The sequence below is a fragment of the Nyctibius grandis genome, chromosome 8, assembly GCF_013368605.1.
Source record: "Nyctibius grandis isolate bNycGra1 chromosome 8, bNycGra1.pri, whole genome shotgun sequence".
NCBI classification, from domain to species: Eukaryota; Metazoa; Chordata; class Aves; order Nyctibiiformes; family Nyctibiidae; genus Nyctibius; species Nyctibius grandis.
In genome coordinates, this window is record NC_090665.1 from 38,408,373 (window position 1) to 38,434,294 (window position 25,922).

Below are 25,922 nucleotides of genomic sequence, written 5' to 3' on the forward strand. Positions count from 1 at the left end.
GTGGAAGTGGAAATGAGGGTTTACTTTTGTAGGTGATACTGGTAGTTTTGACATGGGGCTACTGCAAGGGTTTGATCACAACTGGTAAAAACTGAAGTTGCTGCAGAACAAAGCAACAAAAACGTAAGAGAGGGTGGGAAGATGTTTCTTATTATCTTCTCTAAAAGCTAGGGAATCACTTAATTAAATGCATTTATGTGTGTTCACAGCCCAGAAAGCCAAATGTGTCCTGGGCTGCATCAAAAGCAGCATGGCCAGCGAGTCGAGAGAGGTGATTCTGCCCCTCTGCTCTGCTCTCATGAGACCCCACCTGTAGTACTGCATCCAGCTCTGGGGCCCCCAACATAAGGACATGGACCTGTTGGAGCGAGTCCAGAGGAGGGCCATGAAGATGATCAGAGGGCTGGAGCAGCTCTCCTGTGAAGACAGGCTGAGAGAGTTGGCGTTGTTCAGCCTGGAGAAGAGAAGGCTCCAGGGAGACCTTCTAGCAGCCTTCCAGTACCTGAAGGAGCTACAGGAAAGCGGGAGAGGGACTTTTTACAAGGGCATGTAGTGATAGGATGAGGGGTAACGGTTTTAAACTGAAAGAGGGTAGATTTAGATTAGATATTAGGAAGAAATTCTATACTGTGAGGGTGGTGAGACACTGGAACAGGTTGCCCAGAGAAGCTGTGGATGTCCCCTCTCTGGAAATGTTCAAGGCCAGGTTGGATGGGGCCTTGAGCAACCTGGTCTAGTGGAAGGTGTCCCTGCCCATGGCAGGGGGTTGGAAGTAGACGATCTTTAAGGTCTTTTCCAACCCAAACCATGCTATGATTCTATGATTAATACCTCCGCGAGAGGACAGTGCTTACCTAGTAAAAAAAGGCTTAATGCACCAGTCCCTGAAAACTACAGCCAGATGTTCAACTTGGAATTTAAGTGTGTGTTACCGACATCAACGAGTGTCTAAGTACTGGTGAGTGCTATCACTGAAAGTGGGCACGTTTTGTCTGTCAGGGTCTTCCACCAGGAACAGGCACTTTCCTGGAGAAATTCAAGGTGTCTAAAAACAGATAAAAGTGAAAACAGTCACAGGGCGCCAGGTTATGTAGTTTAATGTTCCCTCAGGGATTGCTCCTTCTTTTGTTTCAGAAAAAATCCAAGAAATCTTCGGAGACATTGACGTTTAAGAGGCCGGAAGGAATGCACCGAGAAGTTTATGCACTCCTCTACTCTGACAAAAAGTAAGAGCTTGTGGTCATCTGTGCGAGTTATGGGGTAGCCTGGGCTTTTGGTGGCAGGGCAGCATCCTCTTGAAACCACGGGCAGTCTCGCTTCCCAGACTGATGACCCTTTGTGCTTGGCCCATGCTTGTGCCCTTCTCTCTTAGACAGTCATGGATGGTGTTTGTTTTCTCTCTTCTAAATTTGAGGGGTGTGCTCTGTGTAGGAGATGAATTAGGTACAGGCACAATAGTCTAGGGCAGACAAGGCAGTGTTCTTACCCTTCTGTGTCTAATTCTTTTTTATTTGCAACTGGGAATAGTGCCTGCTTTTATTTCTGCAAAAAGAGTTCTGCTCTAGCCTGTATTTAGCTTGTTATGGATTGTGCCCTTGCCCCAGAGGTCCCTTGCATACTCTGCTTTCCAGATGGTTCTGTTCAAACCCATCCGTGCTGTGTGTCTGTCCTCTGATGCAGGAAGCATTGTAGTCTGGGAAGTGCAAAACCTGGAATAAAGTTTAAACTCAGGTTTTCCCACCCTAAACATTGTGGTGGCAGATCCCACTCTGAATCTGAAATCTCTTTGGATTTGTCCTGGGCTGCTTCTTGCTTCTCATCAGCCAGTGCTTTTCTCCACCACAGGGATGCACCTCCGCTGCTGCCAAGTGATACAACTCAGGGTTATCGAACAGTCAAAGCAAAACTGGGGTCCAAGAAAGTCCGGCCTTGGAAGTGGATGCCTTTCACCAACCCAGCGAGAAAAGATGGAGCCATGTTCTACCACTGGAGGAGAGCAGCAGAGGAAGGGAAGGACTACCCTTTTGCCAGGTTCAATAAAGTAAGTGGGAGCACTTTTGAACAAAAGTATATAAATAGCAGCTGGAAAATACCCTTTGGTCAGCTTCTTGAATGTCCGGATAGGAAGTTGGTTCTTTCAACAAGTGAAGGCTGAGTTAGATTTGGCAATTGCAGGCCATGCTGCAATTTAAAATGCAGCCATGTGACCACAGACTATGATGTCTCCAAATCATTCAAGCTAAGTGGGCTCAGTATGTGGTCAGGGCTTGCTAGAGCCCTCTGTGTTTCAGGTGTGCAGTTATTGATTTGGTAAGGAGGCACTCTGCCATCTAATTCAGCTCCTAACCAACAGCCTCCCCCTGATTACAGGCTCTGGGTAGTAAAAGATACTCTATTCTGAGCGAGACATTGAAGTCATAAGTCTTGTTATTTTGCCCAGTATGAAAAAAATCGCTTGAGCTTTGTGGCCAAAAAGCTGGCTTGCAGCCCCTTGGCCAGATTCCAGCATAGATGCTGAATTACGTTGCCTTCCCTCTGAAATTGCTCCTGTGGTATCAGTGTGGTGCAGTACCCTGTTCTTTGCGTCTTGTATTAAATTGTCACGATATGTTGTTGTAATCTCCTGCTGTCTTTTGTCCCAGATGTATCTGCTTTGAGTGGTTGGGTCTTTCATGTGTATGCACAAAGAAAACTACATCAAGATTTATACTTCAAAGTCAGGACCTCCAAAGTTAGGAAGGAGCAGAGTTAGAGTGCCTACATAATGTAATTTAATGCCCTTCATGATGCAAATCTGAAGGGAAAAAAAAAGTGTGTGCTAACATGATTCCACAAAAGCTCTGCTTGCATATAGCTGTATACAACACTTCAAGTTTGTAACCCACAGAGCAGCAGCTCTGACAAAGCCTGGCTTCCTGCAGAGTTAAGTGGTTGGTTGACCTTGTATGTTAGAAGGCTCAAGCTCTGACTGATGCTTTTCCTCTTGCTGGGACATTGGTATGAGCCTCCTGTGGTATCTCTTCTCTGATGTCTAGGGTGGAAGTCTGAAGCGTGACTCACTTAGGCAAGGCACCTACCTAGCTGTCTGAGTGAAACTTTGGGAGTGTAATTGTCTCTAAGACTCTACTGCCATAACAGTTTTTTGTTTGAGTTCAACTGAGTTTATCAGAGGAGGCCACACATGGGTGTTGTAATTATACGATTCTCGTTTCCTTAACTTTATCACATACCGTGAACTGACAGATAGAAGAGCCTTCAGCAAGGCTGCAACCTTTAGATTAGTGGTGCAGACCTCTGTCATCTGCCCATGCACAATTACATAATATTAGGAGCAAGTTGTGACCCTTGTGGATCTGTGGTTGAGAGGGTAGAAGGCACTGATGAGCGAGTTTTGCAGATATTTGCTATATCAGAGGAATTTTATTTGCTTTTCCAGACTCTTCTGTAGGTTCCTTCTCACGTACTTGATACCTCTGCCTGAATCCCTCACTCCCCTTTGCATGAGCCCATTTTCCTCTGTGGTCTATCCTATTGGTTGCTCGAGCTCTTTAACCTGGCTCCTGCATCACTGCTCAGTTGCTTTGCCTTTTCTCCGTGCTTCTAGCCTCCAAACCAAATCCCTGTTCATTGTGAGATCCAGAATGTAAACTTAGGTTTCACAGTGTACACTGAGCCTTGATCCAGGGTGTGAAATAGGAATATAAAAGCAGCTTCACTGGTGTCAGACCAAAGGCCTCTATCAGCTGATATTCTGTTTCTGGCTACTGCTAGTAAAGGCTTAGAGAAAGAGCATGAGAATGGGGCAAATATAGAGCATTTTTTCCTAGCTTGCAGTGGTCTTTGGTTTAAGGATTTCTTAACTTGGAATTTGTGTTTAATAATTCTTGCTAGGTACATTCAGGGCAGAAAGCTGCTTTGTGAATATCCCATGGTAATGAGTTCTTCAGGTTAATTTTGTATGGTGTGCAAAGGTGCTTTCTTCTGTTCGTTTTAAACTGCTGCCTTGGGGTTTCATTTGGTGCCTCTGAGATCTTGTGTTACACGACATAGTAAATTGTCCTTGCTATGTACTGTGTTTTCTGTAATTTGATGTACATCTGCGCTTCTGTGCCCTGTCTCACCCCTGTTGTCCTCAAGTATCCTTTCTTTTGGAATGGTGGACTAGGAGTGAGTGTTTCATCGTGGATTTGTACATTGGCTGTGTTTCTCTTTATTTCCCTGATAATTTTTACTGCTTGGTTTGTCTTTTCACCACTCCTAGGCACTGTGCTGATGTTTTCACAGAACTGTATCATGGCTTCAGGATCTTTCCTGAGCAATTTCAGCTAATTTAATGCCCATCATTGTGTGAGTTTATAGTGTGAAATGTAGGACTGAGAGGGGTTTTCTGGGCCATTGAATCGTCTTCTTGGCTCTTTCAGGTCTTGCACCATCCAGTCCCTTTCATAAACTGATCAAGTTCCTTTTGAAATGCACTTGGATTTTCCTGCCCCCGTGGTTCCTTGCGAGGCTGTTCCAAACTCTCTCTGCTCCATTTCTCATTTCCAGGTTAAATTTTCCATGTTAAATTGGCATTTCTGTGCAAGCCAATTTCTTTGTCCTTATTTCAGTTGTTCTTTTCTTCCTGTGGATATTCCTTTCATTCCATCTAGCATACTTGAAGCCTGCAGTCAGATTCCCTTTCAGACTTCCTTTGCTAGGCTCCTTTCTCTTCCAGTCTGATGTGGGAAGACAAGCTCCCCACCCCTTTACTCATCCTCATGGCTCTTCTCTGCACTTGTTCCCATTTCAGTTCATCTTTCCTGAACAGGGGTCAGTAAAGTTGTAGTTGGTATTCATGCCAAGGTCTTGTTGTGCAACTGAAACCCTGCCAGTTTCTGCTGGAAATCCCTCTCTGGAGGTCATATTTGTATTTTTGTGGCTACATTGCATTTGAACTTATAGTTGTCCCGTGGTTGGCTCAAGCTTTCCATCTGATGAGTTCCCACCTTCTCATTTCTCAGCGGTTCTCACCTGAGCAGCCACGAGAGGGGCTGAGGAAGTGTTTTGGGGACTGTTCTTTGCTCTTGTCCCATTCTCTTCTCTGATGAGGCATCTGCCACCTTCCCTTCCATCCACTGCGGAGGGCCCTGCTTGCTCTTTTCGTGTATGTATGCTACTCTAGGAAATATTTATTTTTCATAATGTACACAGGACATCCTCATGGTGTCTAGTAGGATGGCTTTTCTCCTGGTGGAAGTGGTACTTGAAGGTTGAGGTGCAGTGCATTCCCAAGAGATATGCTTCACCTTTCAGCTTCTGTGTTTAAGTGATGGAAGAAGGGCAGTAGACCTAAAGAGGCTTTTACTTGGAGGCTCAGGAATGCTCCTCCGAGCTGTATGGAGTCGGTGAGGACCACTTTTCTGGTGTAGGACTCAGGAGGGCATAGAGGTGTTGAAGCATGTGCGCTGCTCACATGCACACGGTGTTTTCTTGTGGAGGCAGGACCTCCTCAGGCTGAGCAAAGTTCCACTGCAGGAGTGGTGGGAGGGGGTAAGGGAGGAAAGCACACGCTTGTTTGCACTTTTGCTTTACCATGCGCTAGTACTTCCCCTAATACTGTAAGTATTTTTACTGTTCCTTTAGTACTCATGTGACACTTGTGTTTTGGATAGAGCCCTTGCAGAGCAGTTCCAGGCTGGGGACGGTGGTGTGGTTTTGGCCTTTTAGGCTCCTGGGACACTCTGAGAGTTGGACTGTTGTTTGGCCCCGTGGCTCTGCTGGAGAAAGGGTGGATGAGGAAGGGAGGGATGAAGTTGTTTGCCAAGTTTGTGGCCCTCAATTGTACAGCACCTAGCCTTTCAGATCTTCATGGTACTGTCTGCACCAAACATGAAAGAAGCGGGTTGTGTATCAAAGCAGAAGGTGTGCTAAAGGCTGGGAACTACCGCTCCTTGCCTTTCCCGTTCTTCCCGTACAAGTGAGCGTGTCCCAACCCATGTAAAGAGGCGACTGTCAGAGCAGTTTATGTCCAGGTATTGGTGCTGCTATATGGGAGGAATGCAGAGAGGCTGGCTGAACCTTGGTTTCACTGTCATGTTAGCCTGATAATTTTGAAACCTGTTGTCAGGATGTGGGTTGCTGACCTCTGCCTGTGTCAGCCACTTGAAATAGGTTTCAGCCTCCCAGGCAGTAGTTCCTGCTAGGCTCTGCAGAACGTCGTGTTTGTGGCCCTGAGATCACACATTGTTCCTTATGAAGTTCTCTGCCTGCTCTTTGTTTCCTACCAGGACCCATTGCTCAGGGTCCTGGCAGCCCCCTCCTGTCAGTGCACTGCTTTTGTTCTTGGCTCAGGTGTCTCTGCCCTTACCAGCTGGCAGTGAGAAGGGCAGTGCTGCAAGAGAGCTACCATGTTTTTCTTTTCTCTGTATAGACAGTGCAGGTACCTGTCTACTCGGAGCAGGAGTACCAGATGTATCTCCATGACGATGCGTGGACCAAAGCTGAGACAGACCACCTCTTTGACCTGGCTCGGCGTTTTGATCTGCGCTTCGTGGTGATTCATGACCGCTATGATCACCAGCAGTTCAAGGTGAGTCCCGGGGGCCAAGGTGCTGCTAGCAACCTGCTGCTACGGCACGTGGAGGGCTTGCTGCACTGCAAAGACCAAATTACCTTTTATATCAACTTAATTAGGGGAAAATAATGAATTATTGGCAGCAAGGAATATTGAATTTCCAGCACAGGGCATTGCTGCTTGCTTTGTTTGTAATTAAATCCACTGTGACTTGTGCTCATTCCCTGTTGTGTTTTATTAGAAAGTTAGAAGGTTTGCCCCTGCCAGGAGGACAACTCATTGTTCCCTGAAGATAAGGCAGCTGGGGAGTTTGTCTAGCTGAGCAGGATATGTGTCCTGGATTCCAGTCTAGGATCTGCTAATGGTCCCTGGGGATTGGGATTTTTTTCTGGTGCTGCTCCTGACTTGTGGTCTGAGCTGGTGCAGGTTTCTGTCATCTCTACTGTGAAGCAGAGACCATCAGTGGTCTGAAGATGCAACCCTGGTGTCATGATCGTAAATCTCCTGTAACTGCCGGTTCCATGCCTCCTGGTGACACAGGTGAATGATGTGACTCCTACAGAACAGCTCCAAATGCTGGAGCTTTTTGTTGCCCTCTGAAGTGCTCACATGAAGAGCCTGTACCAAAGTGGAATAACAAGAGTCTGCCTAGGTGGGCAGCCCAAACACCTTTGGTGCTTGGAGTAAGGGAGCACAGTTCAGACTCCATGTAACCATGGGCAAGGAGTTGTTGCAGCTGATACCTTCTTGGTTATGGCTTGAATGGCCATTGTCTGGAGCAGCTCAGTGGAGGCCTCCTGTGCGTTTGTCAGAGTTTCCTGTTCGCAGGTTTTCTCCTCTCGAGACAACAGTCCTTGCATCCTTTTATCTGGGAGTACTTCACTGCTGTATTATCTCTAACCCTTGGCTGTATTGTTGGACCCTCTGGTGGGTGTTTTTAAAGCAGTAGCTGTGAACCCATGACAGTTAATTCATGCAGTTCACTGAGAAACTGCCCCTTCCCTGTGGTTCCACTGGGACTGGCAAGGCTCCCTGCTGAACTTCCTCCCTGCATTGTCTTATACCTGTCTGACATCCTTCAGCCAGTGGTCCGTAGGTGGCTACTGCAGAAGGTTTTGCTTGATTCTCCCATAATGTTGTCCTCCTGTGATGTCTTCCACAGAAAAGATCAGTGGAGGACCTGAAGGAACGATATTATCACATCTGTGCCAAACTGGCTAATATTCGTGCAGCTCCGGGCACAGACCTGAAAATCCCAGTCTTCGATGCTGGCCACGAGAGGCGAAGGAAGGAGCAACTGGAAAGACTCTACAATAGGACACCAGAGCAGGTAACTCAGGGAAGAGAGCATCACTGCTCCAAAAGATTTATGAGAAGTTGAATCAATAGGTGGATGAAATAGGCCAGAGAGTGGGAAAGGGAAAGAAAGACTGGACAAGAAAAGAGCAATCCCTAAGTAGTGCTTTTGTTGTTGAGTTCATGTCGTTTTAAGGGATACAAAAGGACAGTAACTGAGAAATCTGACTATACAGGAGAGAGGGTTAGATGAGCAGAGTTATGGTCTCTGGTAACTGCCAACACCTTCTCTGTGACACTTACTATACTAGTCCTCTGAACAGAAACAAATTCTCAGGTCAGTGTCCTTATGAGTCCCTGAGTCCCATGGGGAGAGAATTATTTCCTTGAAAGTAAAATCTTGCCAGAAAACATCAAAGACTCTCAACCTGCACGTTTAGTTCTCTTCTTTGTTGAAGCTGTGTAACAGTCGCAGGGTTTAGAGGTTAAGGAACTGTGTGTTCCCCAAAAGCTGGGGGCGACCATCCTTTTCTGTTAGTAGTTCTAGTTCCCTCTAATGACAAGTTCATATGTGTAATGACTCTGCTTGTCCTTCCCGCATTGACAGGCGTGCTGATACTAGGTATAGTTGGTCTAGGTTCTACATGCTATATCTGGGAAGGGGAGCCAGCTTTTCACAACACTGCATTTACAGCTACAGTATATATGGGCTTTTTTACCTTTCTGTCTGTGCTCTTGGTCTCTTTGTCTGGAGGTGGGATTAATCATTTATGCATGATGCATCATGGCTGTTGTGATACAATACTTGCCAGTTTGTAGACGGGCATTGCCATGGATGCAGGGTAAGGCTATGGAGCATAATGTGCTCTGCAAGTCCAAGATATTAGGCAGGGGAGCTTAAAGTCATTCCCAGACTGGCCCAGAGCAGAGCTGTTATCGGTAGATGGCCCCCTTGCCTTGCTGGGCCTCCTCTGCTTCTCTGATTGCCTTTGTGTGCTCTGGTCTGCAGGTGGCAGAAGAAGAATACCTCATCCAGGAACTCCGCAAAATTGAAACCAGGAAGAAAGAGAGAGAAAAGAGAACCCAAGACCTGCAGAAGCTCATCACAGCTGCTGACACCACCACTGAGCAGAGACGTGCCGAGCGCAAGGCTCCCAAGAAGAAGCTGCCACAGAAAAAGGAGACAGAGAAGCCTGTAAACATTTCTGCTTTTTTTTTTTTTTATTTTGTCTTTTCTTTCCCCTGCTTATGCTCTAGCTGGCTAACATGGGGGGAGTAGCTGCTGGCTGCCTTCTGACAGATGCTTTTTCAGTTACATCTTTGGAAGGGAGATTGGTCTAAGGCAACCATTGTCATAGTCCTCTGGTGTGCTCTCTGTCTCTCTCCCATTTGAAAAATGCTGGTTTAAGTCCTGTTTCCCTTTCCCTTGCTGAGACATGGGATGAAATGATGCCAGGCATTCATGCCTCATGGCAGGGAGAAGTGTCTCCCTGCTTCTCCCAAGTGTATTCTGGTACTGCTATACAGGGTTGTCCCACAAACTTGTTGTGTTTCACCTGCCTTCTTTTTCTGGTCCAGGTTTCCCTTTCCTTCCCCACTCCTGGGTCTCAGAAGCATCTCCCCAAGCTCAGTACATGCCCCTCTCCTGATCCTCACCTGTGATCAGAGCAGCCCTGCTGGGGGAATCCTGTATTCTGGGAGCTGTTGCTTCTTATTTCTCCCTGAGCCAAGCTAAAGCCTAAGTTGCCCAGAACACAGGTTTCAGTTCACATTTGATGTAACCTCAGTTTCCCTTTCTGGAAAGAGGACAGCGTGGACTGAATTAAATTCAGCACCTTCAGTAGGAAAGGGCTGTTACAAAATCTTGGATGTTTCCAGGGAGTCCCTGGGAATTCCTGTCCCCTCCACCTTGTGAACAGAGACCACTTGTGTCATTGTCCTCCAAAAGGGTCTGTGCAGGCAGGGGAGAGAAGCAGTGAATGCTAGACAGTTATTGCTTGATGAAGTGTGCCTAATGGCCACCCCTTCCTTAAAACATTGTTTTGGTCCCCCTCCCGCCCCTCTGTGTAATTAATGTATCACTGGGCACGTGTGCATTGAATTCCCTTGAGGGCTGATCTGGTAAAGCTCAACCATGGCTGGCATATACCCCTCTAAAGAAACCAGCTCGTCGTCGGTGGTAATGAAAAAAGAGCGGCGATGGAGAATGGGGCTGGAAAGACGCTGAGGATGCCGAAGTGAGGGAGTCCAGCCCTAAATACTGCCTGTTGGCTGGTGCCTGTCTGCAGGCCTATAGTGGATAGGCACGCCAGGGTGGGCAGAGAAGCAGTCTCTGTTGTTGCACTAGCATCATTTCAACCATGACAGAGTCCATTAGGAGTCAATTACCAACTATAGCTGGGAAATGTTAAGAAAAAAATTGCATTTTAACTAAGAATTTGAATCGGGAGCTGCATCAGCATCATTTCAACAAAGAAAAATCATTTACCAAGGAGTCAATTGAGGTTGAAGCGTTTACAGCATGTACAGGCACGCAAGGCAAAAGAACCCATTTAATTGCTTATGCGCTGAGTGCAGTCAGAGTTGTCTCGGCTAAGCCAACGATGCTGATTTACCCTCACTGCTTGTGTCAGGGTGTTTAGCAACAGGCTGGGGTGTAGAGTTTGGGGAGTATGAAAGCCAGCCCTCATCCAGAGGAAGCAGAGAGGATTGGTTTTTGATTGCAGCTTTCTTTGTCTCTCATAATCCAAGCAGGGAGGCTACATCCTACCAAAGATTAAAGTGATCCCTACAAGTTCATGAGCTCTATTGGTAGTTAGAGAATAGTTTTCCCACCATGGCTGTGTTTAGAAATCTCTTCCTGGGGCCTCTGTTCATTGGACTGACCACAGATAACTGAAAAAAATCTTAATGCCTGGCCACGCAGAGTGATTTGCGAAGTGCCACCTCAAGACCAAGACAGAGAGACAGCTGATAGAGGTGTGAGAGTCATTGGCAGGGAACTTGAGGAATTGAGTCACTGTGCTTCAGCATCTCTTATGATCTTGGGGCAGCCCTGGTTGTCTCAGCCCTGTCTGGAACAAACAAAGAGCAAGCTGCAGAGCCTCTCAGCAGAGAAATGTGGAGGCAGCAAGGCGAACGCTGTCTCCAAAGAAATTGGGATATTTGAGGTGACTAATCCTTTTGGAAGAGCGTGATTGAGCATGCGTTTTGCAGAGATTGTGGCTATTCTTAGATTGAATCGCGAGTATCACTGACCCATTCAGGGGACCCCACACCATTCAGTGCACAGGGCCCTGCAGATAGCCTGGTTTAATAATTTAGAAGTTTGCTCACCTTGTGCTTTGCTCAGCAGCACAGAGTTTTTTAAGGGATTGCATTTATTTTTTTTCCATTTTGTTGAAATGCAACTAAATGCTTTACTGTCTAGCAGCAGTAGCATTAGAAGTTTGATGCCTTGTGTTGCTGTGCTTAAAATGTGCAGGAGGGAAGAAAGAACGTCTAATGAGTGGACAAATGGTAAAACGTGTATAAACAGCAGGAGGGGTGCAGTGCTTACATCCTTGTTAGCGGGCTCATGTCTGTACAGATCAGAGGTTTCTCAGCTCATTCCTTAGAGGACTTGCAGTCAAAAGCCAAGATTTAGGCGAGTCCTGGGCTGTTTTGATCAGTGAAATGGGCCTAAGCTAGATAAAGATGATATTGTGCAAATATGCCTATGTTAGTATAAAGAGCACCATTTAGGGTTTATGCTTGTGTGCACGGGTGTAAGGTTCTGTGTAGAGCAGTGCATTTAAACCAACCAAACAAAAATGCTTGAGCTCTCCAAAGATACCTTGAACTGGACTATCTTTCGCAGTGAATTGCTTGGGATTTTCCCACTGAATGCCATTGCTTGGTATTTTCCTCTTGCCTCAGCTCTGACATGGGGCTGTGGCAGGTGGTTCTCTGTCATAGGAAATAGTGTTTCCCCTTCAGATAGTCTCTATATGAAATCTTGTGTTTCCTCCATCAACACATCCTGTTTCGATCTCTTTCAGGCTGTTCCTGAGACTGCTGGCATCAAGTTTCCTGACTTCAAATCTGCAGGTGTCACGCTGCGAAGCCAGAGGGTAGGCTGTTGTCCTGGTCCCGTGGGACCTCTGTTAATGTCTCTCAGTCTGCCTGTCTGTCTCCTCATCTGTTCTCCTTTTATAGCTAAAGAAAGTCAAGTTCTTGCCTCTAAAATAAGAAAGGAATTCTATAAATGTGGAGACTCAGAAATCTGGAATGCTGGCTCTACGAAAGCCAGCTCATCGCCTTGCCGGGGCACCTGAACTTGCTGGTGTTTGTTACTGGTGTGCCCACTCTGCTGTTAGACACATGTGACAGACCCAAATGGAGCAGTCTAGTCCAAACAGAGCTCACAGCCATATGTAACAGGCCTCACAGAGCATGTGTGGTAATAGATGAGAGGTGCTTTTAAGAACTGGATGCTCAGGTTATGTCTTGAAAAAAAACCACACATAAACATATAAAATTTTTGGCCTTCCTGTTTCCATTATCTTCAGAAAATATTTTTGGGAAAAGCACCTTTGATCATTCTGTTGCACAGATATCCCTGAGAAAAGAACTTTCTTGCTGTTTTATCAGCAATACTTGACGCCTATCTATTAGTGACAGATTTTGGGATACTGAATAATTTAAACCTGCCTGGCCAACTGAATGTTTTCAGATGGGTTTTGATAGCAAAATCCTGTTTGCCAAGTACAAGTAGGTGGTGTTTTTTTTTTCTAGCGAAAGAAGATAATCCTTAGTTGCTTTATTGTAGCAAAAGTGGAGAAGTAGGCTTCTTGCCTGGCACCCTCACTTGGCATAGTAATTTTCAAGGTCAGTTTAAAAGTCTGTTTTATGGGATGTACTTTTGATGTCAGAGTAGTTTCAAGTCTTCTGGGAGCACCCTGGGGCTCTTGATAGAAATGTGTTTGGGATCATGCTGCTTTGATGTATGGGTGCATGCACACAATAGAGGCGGTATGCCTCAGCAAGGTCAGTGCTGGGGGACCACTTAAGTGTACAGGTGCCACCATCTGCAGGCTACCTGTATGAGTGAGGGGCTGCAGCCTTGAGGAAGTCAAAAATCCCAGCAAGTGACAGGCAAGACTGCAGTGCATGTGTTGAGATTTATGGAGATGTGGCAGATGTGTTCTCTGACACTAAGATAAATAGAGTAATTTATGGAGATTGATTTGGACTTTGAAAACTAATAAGTGATGGTTGATCTTTTTTTTTTACCCTCCCTTGAAGAGAAGCTGAGCAATAGCCTGTCAGTGATGAAACCATCTGGCAAAGCCAGCAGCCTTTTCGTGTGCCAAACAGGCAATTCAAATCACAGCCTTTGTGAAAATGGGTGCTACACGCTTCTCCCTGTCCTCTTTTATGCTCACAAATGCAGTGATAAGCTAAGGCATGGCAATCTGATTCAGCGTCTTTCAGGCTGAAGTATCCACGCTCCTGGGATAACCTAGAGCAACTTCCTATGCTCTGCTTGAAATTTTTAAGGAGATAAATACTGTTACTAGAAGTACCAGTGGTTTGCAAATTGAAAAAGATTGCAAATCAGTGATCTAGGTGAAAAAACAACACTTTGTTGCTTGGAAATGTGAAACCTGCCTCCAACCCAGCAAAATGAATCCGTTTGTGGCTTTTAGTCACCTGGCTTCCTTATTCAAGTCTTCAGTGTTCTTAAAATGGGAGCCAATAGACTCACTTGCTTCACATATGGGTGATGGGGATAATTAATTACATGAGGTCAGTACGGGCCTTTTGAACAGGTAAGAAATGCTGAAGTGCTAAGTGGTATAGAGTTGACAATCCATGCTAATCCGAATTATTTTACTTGTGGGATTTATATAGCAAACCCTCTACATGCTGGTGGTGTGGGATTGATAAGGGTGGGAGCTGACTAGGACTAAGTGAGGAATTGGTATGCTGTGCTGGAAACTTGTACTATGGCAACATCCAGTGTAAGATGTTTTGCCCTGAGCACATTGGAAAATGATTTCTAAAGGCTTGTGACATCCTGCAGTAAGTTCTTTTGCCTGAGGACCTAAAGGGTTCCTCACCTAAAGGCTTCTATTTTCCTCTTTTATTTTGTACTTTGCTACCATGCTTTATGCCTTCGTAGTTAGGCAGAGTTGGATTTTGCACTGAGATCAGGGACTCAACCTCTGTCACGTGTGAAAAATGTACCGTATCATCCCCAGGATAATAGCACTTACTCTTTGATTAGGGATGTGATTTCTTTTTTTTTTTTTCCCCTGAGGATGTACAATTAGTCTGAAAACTTGAGTTAGAATTAATTTATAGAAATGAGTCCTTGAAGAAAAAGTTAGCAATCTGTATTCAGCTTAATTTGTTCCCAGTAGTTTTATGACAATAGTCCTGGCTTTTCAAATTCCCCCTGTTGTTAAAGCTTACAAAATCCTATGCACAGGCTGAATTTGAAGACTTCCCCCCGCCTCCTAGGATTAATGGTCACTTACGGCCACTATTCTTCATAACTGAAAGTTTTTCCTTCAGCAGACGCTGAAACTTCTCCTGTAAGTTGGACAAGCTGTCTTCTATCACAATGACTTCAGTGTCCCATTGTTCTCCCTGGGGCTGTGGCCACAGGCAAAGAAGGCCACAGCCCCTGTGCCCTTGCTCTGCATGGGATTTCCCCTCTGCCTACTGACAGCACAGACTGCGAGGTTCTCTAAGGCAGTAGGAAGCTGGGCATTATGAAAAGCTTTGTCTCAATTCAAGGCAGTGTATTGCCTTGGTGCCACTGAGGACAGGAGGCAGTAGCAGATGTTTTGGAAGAGGGTAAGGCTTTCATGAGTTTCTTGAAAAGGAATTTTAGATCTTTGTCTTTGCTGTTAGTAAAACAGTGTTATGAAAATAACACCAGAAATGTATTATTAATCCTAAGCGTTACTTCTGGAAAACTTCCTGTTCTCCCAGTTGAGCCGACGTGGTATAGCAGAGAGCCGAAGAGCCAAAGGAAATGAGAGATGGGTAGGGAATTTGTACAGGGAAAGGAGAGGAAGAGACTAAAGGGAGAGCAGGGAGCTGTGAGGAAGGAAGGCTTTGCTGAGGATCTGGCTGAAGGAAAGGAAAATGGGAGCTGTTGAACCTGAATCTTTTCCAGGACCCAGACAAACCAGCAATAACCACATGTTTGTGATCTGGACATCATGTTGCTTCTGCAGGGCAGAGCTGAGTTTGGTTTGAATTCACAGCAGTGTTTCTGTACCATGTCATGTTCAGCTTTCTTTTAAGTTTAACCTTTGTCTTTGACTGGTGTTCAGAGCACTTAACTTTGGCATATTTAACATCTCTTCAGTGTGTTTTAAGTTGCTCATCTTCTCTCTCAGCCTTATCTGCAAATTTTAAGTTATGATTTCATTAATGCTGTTGAATTGCTGCAGCAGTGCTTTTAAGAAGGAGGGTGATGGATAGAAAAGGGCGGATGTTTGTCCCCACTCTGTATGTTGAGGTGCAAGTCTGTGTCCTTGCTCTGTTGTCACGAGTTTGGAAAAAAAGGAACTGGAAGAGAATCAATTGAGTGATGTCTCATCTGGAAATAAAACAAAACTCCAGGATGAAAAGGACTTTGTAGAGATCTCAGTCCACAGAAAGGACTGAGGGATGCTCCAGCTTAGTCATGCAAAGACAGCCACCTCCCCTCAGAAAAGGCTTCCAGCCAGCAGCCTGACTCCATCTTCTAACTGGGATCTTGTAGACAATTTGCCGGTTGGACCAATTAAAAAAGAAGTAGAGGAAGGAAAATTACAAGTACAGCTTTAGTACCCATTGATTCAAATATTCACACTCACCAGCTTTTAAATATTTACTAGCCAGCTGAGCATTTTTTTTAGCACTGATTAATGAGTGAGAATTTACTGTGGTTGCAGGAGGGGAATGCATGTGTGTGAGTTCTCTTCCATTTTTTTTTTTCTTGGAGTGCGAACTGAGTGCTTACTATGGCTCCAAGGTGAATGATATTTCTAGAGGAAGATGGGGTTGTATGTATGTGTTTAGACATGTTTATTCTCCATATTTGATCTGACCCACAATTAAATGGCCAAGCACGCCACCTGTTTACTCTGCATCGGAGGCTGTTGGCTCTGTTCCTTGCCTGTCATTAATGCAAACCCAGACCTCATCGGCTGTGAACATGTGAAACATCTCTCTGTCCTCCTGTGATCAATACTGTCCCTTCAGAGGTTCAGCTTTGGAAGCAGTTCCATAAAATATAAGTTATTTTTATTTGGATTTGATAAATTTAATTACTTGGAGCAATTAATAATTTATTTGTTTTGTATTGATTGCACTCCAAGGCATCCTGCCATCAGTCTGATGGAGATCAGCACACTCTTATTAGGTAGGAAAGTTTATGTTTCCAGATCTGAACATCCCATGGATTAGTTAGCTGAGATGTGCTTCTTGCTTCTGCTAGCAATTTTTCATTAGTGAAGTTGTATGTTTTGCGCTCTACAAGAGAGTGGATGAGAGTAATTTCCATGGGGAGCCTGACAGAGGTGTGGAAGGAAGGTGGTAGTCTCATTTCTGTGAATAAAAGTTATGAACAAATGATGCAGGCTGGATCGAATTAATGTTGTGGCATTGCCATCTATTTGTTGTATTACATGCCCTTTAATTAAGGCCAAGAGAGTGCTGGTGCATTTCCTAATCAAACTCCTGCCTGTAGAAAATGAAATAAGATGAAAATATTGGAGTATTTATTTTTAAAGAGAACAGTAAAGGATACAAAATCTTGAATGAACTAGAGAAGGTGAATCCAACACTTCTCTTCCTCCGTTCTCATTTTTAGCTAAACTGAAAGGCAGTTAATGTTAAATTGCTGGAAGAAAATTCATCCGTCACCTTTTTCGTGGAGCTCTTTGGTGTGGGAGAGCATCTGGACCAAAGCCTTAGTAGGCTCTTGGGTATAAAGAGAGTGCTCTGGGTACAGTAATGGGGTCTTTTAAAATAATTCTGGAAAGGACACTCCGTGTTGCTTCTTCCGTTGAATCATCAGGTACCAAACAGTGTCTGTGCAGTACGAGGCATTGGGGACCTTTGTCTGCCAGTCCTGGACTGATTTGAGAAGCTTTTATTACCTTTGTGTGCCCATAGTGACACAGTCTTAGGTGTCATTCATCAGGTAATCTGACTGTATGTAACTTGTGCAGAGCACCATCTATATTACTTTTTTCTTTCGTTAATGTAACCAATATAGTGATCAGAGTGTCATTAGTCACTGTGGTTTTTTGTATTTGCTTAAGTGTAGTTTCAGTTAAATTATTTAAGAGAAAGGCAACATCAATTCAAGACTAGATGCATGTTTTGCTACAGTTCCTTGGATTTGTGTCTGATCTGGAGGTTTACATAATGCTCTTGTGCTATGTGAAACTGTCCTTGGAGTTCCCCCTCCTCTGCCCTATCTTAGGGCCCCCCCGTGATCATAGCACACTCCTCTGTGCTCTTGATTGGTTTCAGTCAGATGCAGCTCAGAGGCTGCAGCCGTTTCTGTTTCCCGCAGCCACCTCTACAGGGCTCAGCTTGGTTTCCGCACCTGTAGTGAGACAGGGGTACGACTCTGGGAACCTGCAGATCTCCTAGAACAAAATACTATAGTGTCATACTGGTGATGTGCTTTTAACATAAAACACCCTCCAGTAAAAATGTCCTGGACAGTTCTTTCTTCTGCGCCATGTATTTTACCATTTCTCCCTACACAAAACACTTCTTGCAGTGCTTTTGCATTTGTTTTACGGGCTTGCATTATATTTAAAGCAAAATGTATTTAAGGGCGAGGAAACTCAGGATTGGTAAGTGGCAGATAATACTTTGCTTGCCGGAAGATGACCATCCTTTAAATGGCAGGCAGTCCTGGCAAGGTGTGAATTCTTCTTGTCTTCTCAGCTGTCTTGTTCTTGGCACAACCTGTGTGCCAAACTGGGAGAAAGCTGACTCTTTCCAGGTTTAAATAATCAACCATTATTTGTGTGGATTCCAAGTCATTCTCATTTTAGGCCACTTGTGCAGGTCAAAGCAATCTGTACCCCCTTCCTAGGATGGAAAGGGTGGGAGAGTATAAAAATATTGAAGACCTTGTTACCTGCACTGGTGGAAAACCCATCAGCTGAGACATTGATGCTCCAGGACCTTTGTTTTCTTTAGGAAGCTTTACCCCTTGAATCAGTGCTATAGATGCATAATGAGGCATTAATGTTTATCGGGTCGGTGAGCTGCTGCTTTGCCATATGCCTCCTGAGTGTGCTGTGCTTCATGGGGATCTGTTGGCCTCCCTCATCTTTGACAAAGCTTTCACTGGTATATTCCTCTAACAAGTAAAACTGGTTTAATTTACTAGGAGGATTCAAGTACAGAATTTATATTTTTGCCCAAATGATTTGGGAATTTGAAGGGTTTGTCTACCTTCAGTCAAAAAAACCCCCGAAATAACCATTTACATAAGTTAATATAGGAATGTTTTCTTCTTAAAAGATCAGTTTATTTAGCATTAAGCTTCATTGATGGAGCAAGTTGATGATGGCTGTGTGTTTAATGTGTTACACAGCACAGTAGAGATGGCATAGCGGTATGGCTCTATTTTTATCTGTCCTAAATCTTAGTCCGGCAGATCAGCACACACTGATCTGGGGTGGGGTCTATGACTGTAAGCTGGGGCAGGGGGAAGCATGTGTGTTCATTGAGGCAGAGAATACCTGTGCAATTTCAAACTTTTCTAACTTTTGCATATATCCATTGCAATTACCTGTCCACCTTTCAGTGTAGCACTTTAGTTCTGAGCAGTTAAACACTTCAAATTTCCAGAAATGTGTACGTTCATATCTGCAATTGAATTTCTCTGTTGGGGTTTTTCCAGAGCTCTAAGGCTAAAGTACTTAATGTGGTTCTTTTCCTTCCTTGAGTCTTAAAACTGTGCAGAAGTGGAAGCACTCTGCTCCTGCAGAGCAGAGCCATGCAGCCGGGGAAAGGTTGACCTTCTTTCCCCATCTTAAGCTAGAAAATGCAAAAAATGTTATTAATCTGAAACTTTAGCACTCCTTCCTGGAAACCCACTAAGCCATTCAGTACTCTAAAGATATCCATGAAGAAAGTGCCTAATGGGAAAGTTTTCTTGCTGCTGAAATCCCTGAAGAAGGTGGTTTTCAATGTCAGTGGGCTGTATTATAATGCTGAACAACAATACCTGTGCCGGTGCATAAACCCACAGTTTATAGCTGTACAGGCACAGGTTAGATGTGTGGAGTTTTTAGGATTAACGTTTTTAGGACAGTCATATCCTTTAGGGTTGGGGAAGGGTGAGTTTAAGGAAAAGGTTGTCTCAAAACTGAATTAAAATGAAGTGCAGCATCAGGGAGGGTACATATGAAATACCCAAATAACCATTAATTAATTTTAAACCCCTTGTATTTTGGGGAGACACCAAACAAAAGATTTCAGCACAAAAGTGGGCTTTTTTTTTTTTTAAGTTGTGAGCAGTGGAAATGGAACATCTATGAAGAAAGCAATAAATGGAGAGCGGGACATTTAAGATGACCACGTAGATAGAATCACACATGGGACCTAGCTGAATCTGTCTTTGCAGATCCTGCAGACCTCTCCCATTCCTAGTGCAGATCCCCGTGGCAATCTCTACCTGCCAGGTGGTGATGCTGTAAGACATAACAGGGGACTCTGTCGCAAGCTCTGCTATTACTTGGACTTCATTACTCTACCAAAATATACTCAAATACATTTACAACTATGCTTAAAAGTATTGGCATAAATCATGAAAACTGAATGGCACACAAAAATAAATGAACCAGGTCTGTTTGGGGAGGATTTATCTTCAGTTATTTCTTATCATGTTTGTTCATTTAATGAATTTTGCCAATTAGCAATTAATTTGCAGTAGGTCTCCTAGTCATTAGTGTGAATTAGCAAGGTTTTGTTGGTGGAATGTCTCAAACGTTAAATGAAAACCGTGTATCATTCAAAACCACAAGGGTACTCTGTGGTGAGACCCTCTATAGAAATCGAACTGCTTGGGGCCACCCCCCAGTCTCTCAACCCCTGCCTTCAAAGTGCGGTGGAAGCTCTGTTCATCTCTTTAAGCTGCGTGGCCCAGTTCCTGAGCAGTGCCCTCCTCCTTCAGGGGAGAGCAGACTGGGCCAGTACCGGTGTACTCCATGCCGCTCGGGCCAAGGGCATGCCAGCAGAGGCTGTGTATCCCAGGATCAGGCAAGGCTCCTCTCTGCATAGGTTGGCTCTGGTACTGTGGCTTCGTGGTGTTGATTCACACCATTTTCTGTAGCTCTTTATTTATTTTTCTCTTGGTACACTCAGTTCATGTGTTTAATGCAGGTTGTTTATAGCAAGGACAAAGGATTGCAGTCCTTAAATCAAAAATGACGTTGGTGTAATTATAAGCGCAGGCTGGTGTTGCAAAGAGGGCTGTAGGGAGAGGCTGTCAAAGGAGAAGAGCATCCAAAATATAGTAACCTCAAAAATCCGGGCTAATCAGTTTTCTGACTGGAGCAATCTGTTTCCCAGGTATTATTATTATATGGGGACTTTAAAGATAATAAATAACAATAATAGTCTAGTGTAAGGAAGGAAAGAAAAGGGCAAATGCCATTCACCTCGGAAGCTGTGGTTCCTCACTGGAGTTCTCTGAGGAACTTAATTTTCCCCAGCCCCTGCGGAGGACTCAATCCATGAAAACACCAAGAACATCCCAGGAGCTGTGGATTAAGCAACGAGATTGCCCTGGGTGTTCTTTTCATTAGCACAGAGATATGGCCTGCAGAAACCATACATCCCAGCGTGCACACCTTGAGCCAGAGAGCTGTCCTCTGTGCCACAGGCTGGGACTTGTGGTCCCTGTGGATTGCCTCATTGCTTGGGGATGAGGATGGGTGATACACCATTTCCAGCACTCTGGTGCATCTCTGGACATCTGCTTAAAAGACCAAAAACAAAGAAGGGCTTGCTGAAGTATGTTTGGACTTATAAGAGCTGTACAGGGCATGAAGGCTTCTCTCCTCCAACAAGGCAGCCCAGCTAACGGACCCTGGCTAACAGATTATCAGCAGCATTTGAGTAATAGACTGCTCATTTAGTTTTAATACATTTTGCATAGAGAGCAATCAGCCTTCATCAGTCTTAGAGATGAATTGGCTTAGCCAGCTAAATTCTAAAGATATTAGTCCAACAGCAGCCACATAAATCATAACATTTTCTTAATGATGGTAAAATTAAAATATACTCTTGCTTTGAGAAACCAATGAAGCCTTCCTGTTTTCAGGCCAGATCCTCCTGCCTGAATTAAAAGGAAGCTTAATTGATGTGTTTTTAAACTAAACTCACAGCCCCACTCCTCCTGAGCATCTCTAGTGTTCCTTTCTTTGAAGTTAAATTAATTTGTCCTGCCTTTCCCTGCTCCATCCTCTCATCTTCAGGAGCATCAGTGAAGACCTTGGCTCAGTATTCATTGACCAGATTTCTGTGGGATGTGAGCAGGACACACACAGCATTGCAGTTGAAGGCTGTGCCAGGTTAATCCTGTGTATTGCCAATAGTTCCTTGAGCTAGTGGAAGCCTCCCAGGAGAGAGGCTTGTGTTCTTCTTCTAACCAACAGACCAAGACCTCCTGAATGTCCACCTAGCCTGGCCAAGCATGAACTTCTACTGTTTCTTGTCCTTTGTTCCTGAAGTCCAGCATGCTTTTGCCAGCTGGTGTTAGACAGAAGGGAATCCTGCCTTTAGCTAGAAAGACCATGATGTCAATGTTAGGGGCAGGGGTGAAGACAGACTCTGAGGGCTCTGATAGTCACACAAGTATTGTGTGTCCAGAGCTCTTCAATGAGGAGATTCTGGGCTCTGTTAACTCTTTGTGTCCTAGAAGTTAAGGATAGCACAGCCTGACTAGGTCAGCCCATACACCCCCCAGCTGAGGCAGAGCTCAGTACATTGCCCATCTTAAATGTTCTGTGTGATTCCTCATGGGGCAGAACAGTTCTCTAGAGCAAGGCCTCTTGCTCTCAGGAATATCTTCCCGATGCTCCAGGCTAACCGTTGTGTCTCCTGCTAAGCTGTGCTAAGTGACCTTGCCTTCCTTGGCATCCCGCTGCTAGCTGCAGCATAGCACCCCCCAAAGAAACAGAACCATCTCCTGTCCCCGTGCTTTGCGCTGCCTTGTCTTAGGGCTTGCCCCAGCCCTGCTGCTTTTCAGCAGAGCCTGTGCAGGTAGTCTGTGCTACGGAGCTCCTGAGAAAGCTTGTTTTAGTAAGGTTCTGCTCAAGTTAAGACTCTGGACCAAAGACTTGACTGAAATCCAAATACCTGATACCTTTGGCAGCCTTTCCTCTGCTAAAACAATCATTTTGTGGTCAAGTGTAAAGATTCAGTCTCTGAAGTATGAAATTCACTGCTATGCAGAAATGCCAGCTTAAGCCAGAGACCCTCAGGGTTTAAAAAAGGACAGAGATGTTCTCTAGTCCCTACCAGTGCTGGCTGTTTGCACAAGGGCGGGTTTTCCTCTTTCCTTAGTGCTCTTTTTGGATCCCTTGGATCAGGTTGGTTTCTTAGAAATCCTCCTCTCATAGTCCTCTGGGTCCTTTGCTGGAGTCTTAATTGTGGTGGTAATATCTAGCAAAAGGACTTTAGCATATACTGTGAAAGGCCCATTTCCCTGGGGTGTTCTGTGGTATCTGTGCTCTGGTTTCTTGGCTGAAATGTGGTGGAGAAGGTGGGTTTTCCCAGCAGGTCCTGCATTGGAGTTGTGGAGCTCCTGATGGGACATATTCAGCCATAGCTGAGTTAAGGTTAGTGCTTTCACCGTTTGGGTATGTGCATGCAGTGCTTCTGCCTTCAAAGGAATTAAGAAGTTTCAGATGGTGTCTCTTGTCATTTTGGTGTTGGGGCAGTGAACACTGGAAAGGATGGGCCTAAGTTGGGAGACTTACATTGGGCTGTCTGTTTTGGGGAACTTCAGCCTGTGGCTTACGGGAAGGAAGTAAGGTGACCATGGGACCCTTTGGTGTGCTAACCTCAGAGGCCAGTTTTAAGGTGGAGTAGAGAATCGCTCTTACTTCAGGCCATTCCCAGACCAGTGTTGCAGTCTCATGGTTGGTTTGGCCAAGGTTGGGGCCAAGGATCAGTAATGGTGTGCAGGGTGGCTGCAGGACGCTCTCGTCTCTTGGCTATTCAGTGGCCTGCTGGGCAGCTTGGGCTGGAGATGGTGATCTCCGGGTGGAGGTGTGAGCTCACCTTGCCAGGGCTGGGTAGGGAGGGACAGCCTGTGACTGTGGGCAGTAAGGTGTTTGACACTGCGGTGTTGAGAATCATTTCTTTCCTGGTCGGTCTTCTAGCATTGCTGGGGAAAGAAAGTGCTTTCATTCATTCTCGGATATATCCGCAGGGCTTGGAAACCTGTTCTCCCTGCCATATTGTGCCAGCTGCGTTTGTGCTGCTTGTAATCTAATAAATGCTTGGTCTGAGCAGCTAGCACTCCTGCTAGAGCCCAAATGAATGCAGAGGAAGGACCCTGCTAAGTGTATGCATTCTTTCTCTCCTGGCCAGCTCCGATTCCCTTTCATAGCTCACATCTGATGCTTCCTCTCTCACCTAGCCCCTTAGCTCCGATGTAAATGTGTGTTCACACTTCCGCCAGTCAAGTAACTGTGCTCTCTCTGTCTCTCCTCTTTGTTATAAAGCCTGCTCTGTAAATGAATCCCACAGGTCTGGGGCTCAGCAGGTAAAAGGAGAAGTGAGTCTGTTAGTGCATGAGTCTAATCAGGCTGGCTAAAGCGAATAAAGTAGGGCAGCATTGCACATTAGCCGCTGTGTAAATGAGCCCTTTGATGGGCTGGGCACCGCGGGAGAGAGTTTGAAGCCAAGAAGAACTTTTGTTGTTAATTCAGTGACACATGGAAACTGTAAAACAGCGTGTCTTGCACACACACGAGAGAGAAAATAAAAGCCATCACGACCGGGCTTTTCAATACCTGCCCTCGGACCTAGTCTGAAAACTTTCAGCCCCGGTCTCCCTCTCTTACCACTTGATTTTCCTTTCTCTCCCTTTCTTTTTTGTTCCCCCTGCACTATAAAAAGAAAAGCTCTCTTGCCTTTTGAACTAGATGGCTGTGAGTGAGGGCTATCTCTGAGCTGTGTGGCTCTGTTACCTTTGTGTTCCAGATGAAACTGCCAAGCTCGGTGGGACAGAAGAAGATTAAAGCCCTGGAGCAGATGCTGATGGAACTCGGAGTAGGTGAGTAAAGGGGGCACGCGAGAGAGAAAGAGACACACAGAGCTAGCTTTTGTTCTCAAGATGGGCTATTTTTTCCCCCTAGTAATACAGCCAGTTTCTTGAATAACAGTATTTGAATGGTTTTTAAAATATTTTATGTGTTTAAAAAAAAAAAAGAAAGAGAGAGGGTAAAAGCCAGAACAAGATGCACAGGGTTTTTTTTTCTTTCCTCCCAGTAGAAAAATGTTTTAAAAGAGCCTTTGTTTCTCTCTTGTTTGGGCCTTTTTAACCATCAAGAGAGGCAGCACAGTATTAGAAGGCAAATCTCAGCCTTGCCGGGAGAGGTACTTCTAAGTGTGTTAGTGACCACGGCACGCACATTGTTCAGGGCTGCCCTGTCTTGCTTTCAAGCTTCGTTTCCTCTTAATTTACTGCTCACGGTGGCGAGTCCAAAATGCGTCTGGGACTGTTCATCCCCCCTTTATAGGTTGCGTGCTGTGTGAAAATCTGGAGCATCTCTGCTGAAAGGCCAGTAAACACACATCCCTCACTCTTGAACTCCAGTGTCTTAGCAGCAGAAAGAAGGGTTCACTTAACCTGTACAATGCCCGCTCGTAGCTAGAGGGGAAGAAGTGCAGCCCATGGCTAGCTGCTGCCTTCCATGCAGTGGGTACAGTTTGCAGGTACTACAGGTCCCAGCATGGAGTGCCCCTTGATTAGACACCTGATGATCCCTTTTCCCCCCACTGTGGCTGGGGGGATTTTTAGAAATAGAAAAAGAAAAAAAAAAGGAGGAGGAAAAAAAAAAAAGCCCTATTGGTGATTTACAGGAGATTACTGAGCCTGTTCCCAGCACTGACTTTAACTCTTGTTAGTTTTTTGCACCAGCTGGTTTATGGCTTGGTGCATTGTCTTAGAGACTGTGTGTAGTTCTGAAGGCCTCCTGTGGCTGGTGAAAGTGGCTCAACCAGGGTGGTTTCCCCTTTCTGCTTTAAAACTAAGGGAGTCTTTGCTTGCTAGGGAAGCCTTGGGGAAGGATGTGAGTGCTTCTTAGAGCTCTCTTTCCACAAGGGCAAGAAGGGGTTCTTGACTCCCCACTCCTGCCTTACGAAACACACGTATCTTGGGGGCTTCCTGGTGCTTCAGCCCTGCTGTGCCTCAGAGTGCAGAAACACACCTGGGCTTTGTGTGGGTGAACACAGTGCTAGCAGGAAGGGGTCATGTGGGCAGCCCTGCGGACAGGGGGCCACTGCTGTATATCAGGACAAAGGCGCAGAGCTTCATCCTTTCCTTCTCCAGAACATGCAGCTCTTCCTGGCTCTGTGGGCATGTGTGATGGGCTGCAGCAGAATGTGTGGTGCGGGGAGGTGATGTGCCAGACCCTGCTACAAGCAGTTCAGGTCTGCACTAAAACATATCTGTAACACAGGAACAGAGCAATTCTCTGCCTCAGTTCTACCCTGGGAGGAGCAACAAGAGAGGCAAGGGAGCTCAGCCTGTCCACCCCTTGGTGGGAACAGCAGGAGCTCTTCTGTCCTCTGCAGCAGTGTGTGAGGGCTTGTTCCCAAGACTGAGCTCCCTTCATAGGATCTGGTGGGTAGTAAGGTCCAGTTGTCTGGTGTGATCTGCATCTTCCATCATCCTTCATTTGCTGAGTCCTGGACTTTGCAGATTCACCCTTAGTTCTTGGCCAGAGCCAAAGGAGAGCCTGGAAATTCAGGTCTCCAACCCTTAGGGATGGCTGGTTGCTAATGATCCATGTGATGGGTGTGAGGCTCCTGG

At 45.4% G+C, this 25,922-nt stretch overlaps 1 protein-coding gene across 2 annotated transcripts in view; it reads left to right on the forward strand.

Moving 5' to 3' along the window:
- DMAP1 (DNA methyltransferase 1 associated protein 1) overlaps positions 1 to 25,922 on the forward strand; it is a 30,623-nt gene that overhangs the window by 3,323 nt on the left and 1,378 nt on the right. For both annotated transcript variants that reach the window (XM_068406079.1, XM_068406078.1), the window contains exons 3-9: positions 1,135 to 1,226; positions 1,846 to 2,041; positions 6,413 to 6,571; positions 7,719 to 7,886; positions 8,862 to 9,047; positions 11,893 to 11,964; positions 24,089 to 24,161. In XM_068406079.1, coding sequence (XP_068262180.1) covers positions 1,135 to 1,226; positions 1,846 to 2,041; positions 6,413 to 6,571; positions 7,719 to 7,886; positions 8,862 to 9,047; positions 11,893 to 11,964; positions 24,089 to 24,161 — 946 coding nt within the window. The remainder of the gene's footprint in view (positions 1 to 1,134; positions 1,227 to 1,845; positions 2,042 to 6,412; positions 6,572 to 7,718; positions 7,887 to 8,861; positions 9,048 to 11,892; positions 11,965 to 24,088; positions 24,162 to 25,922) is intronic.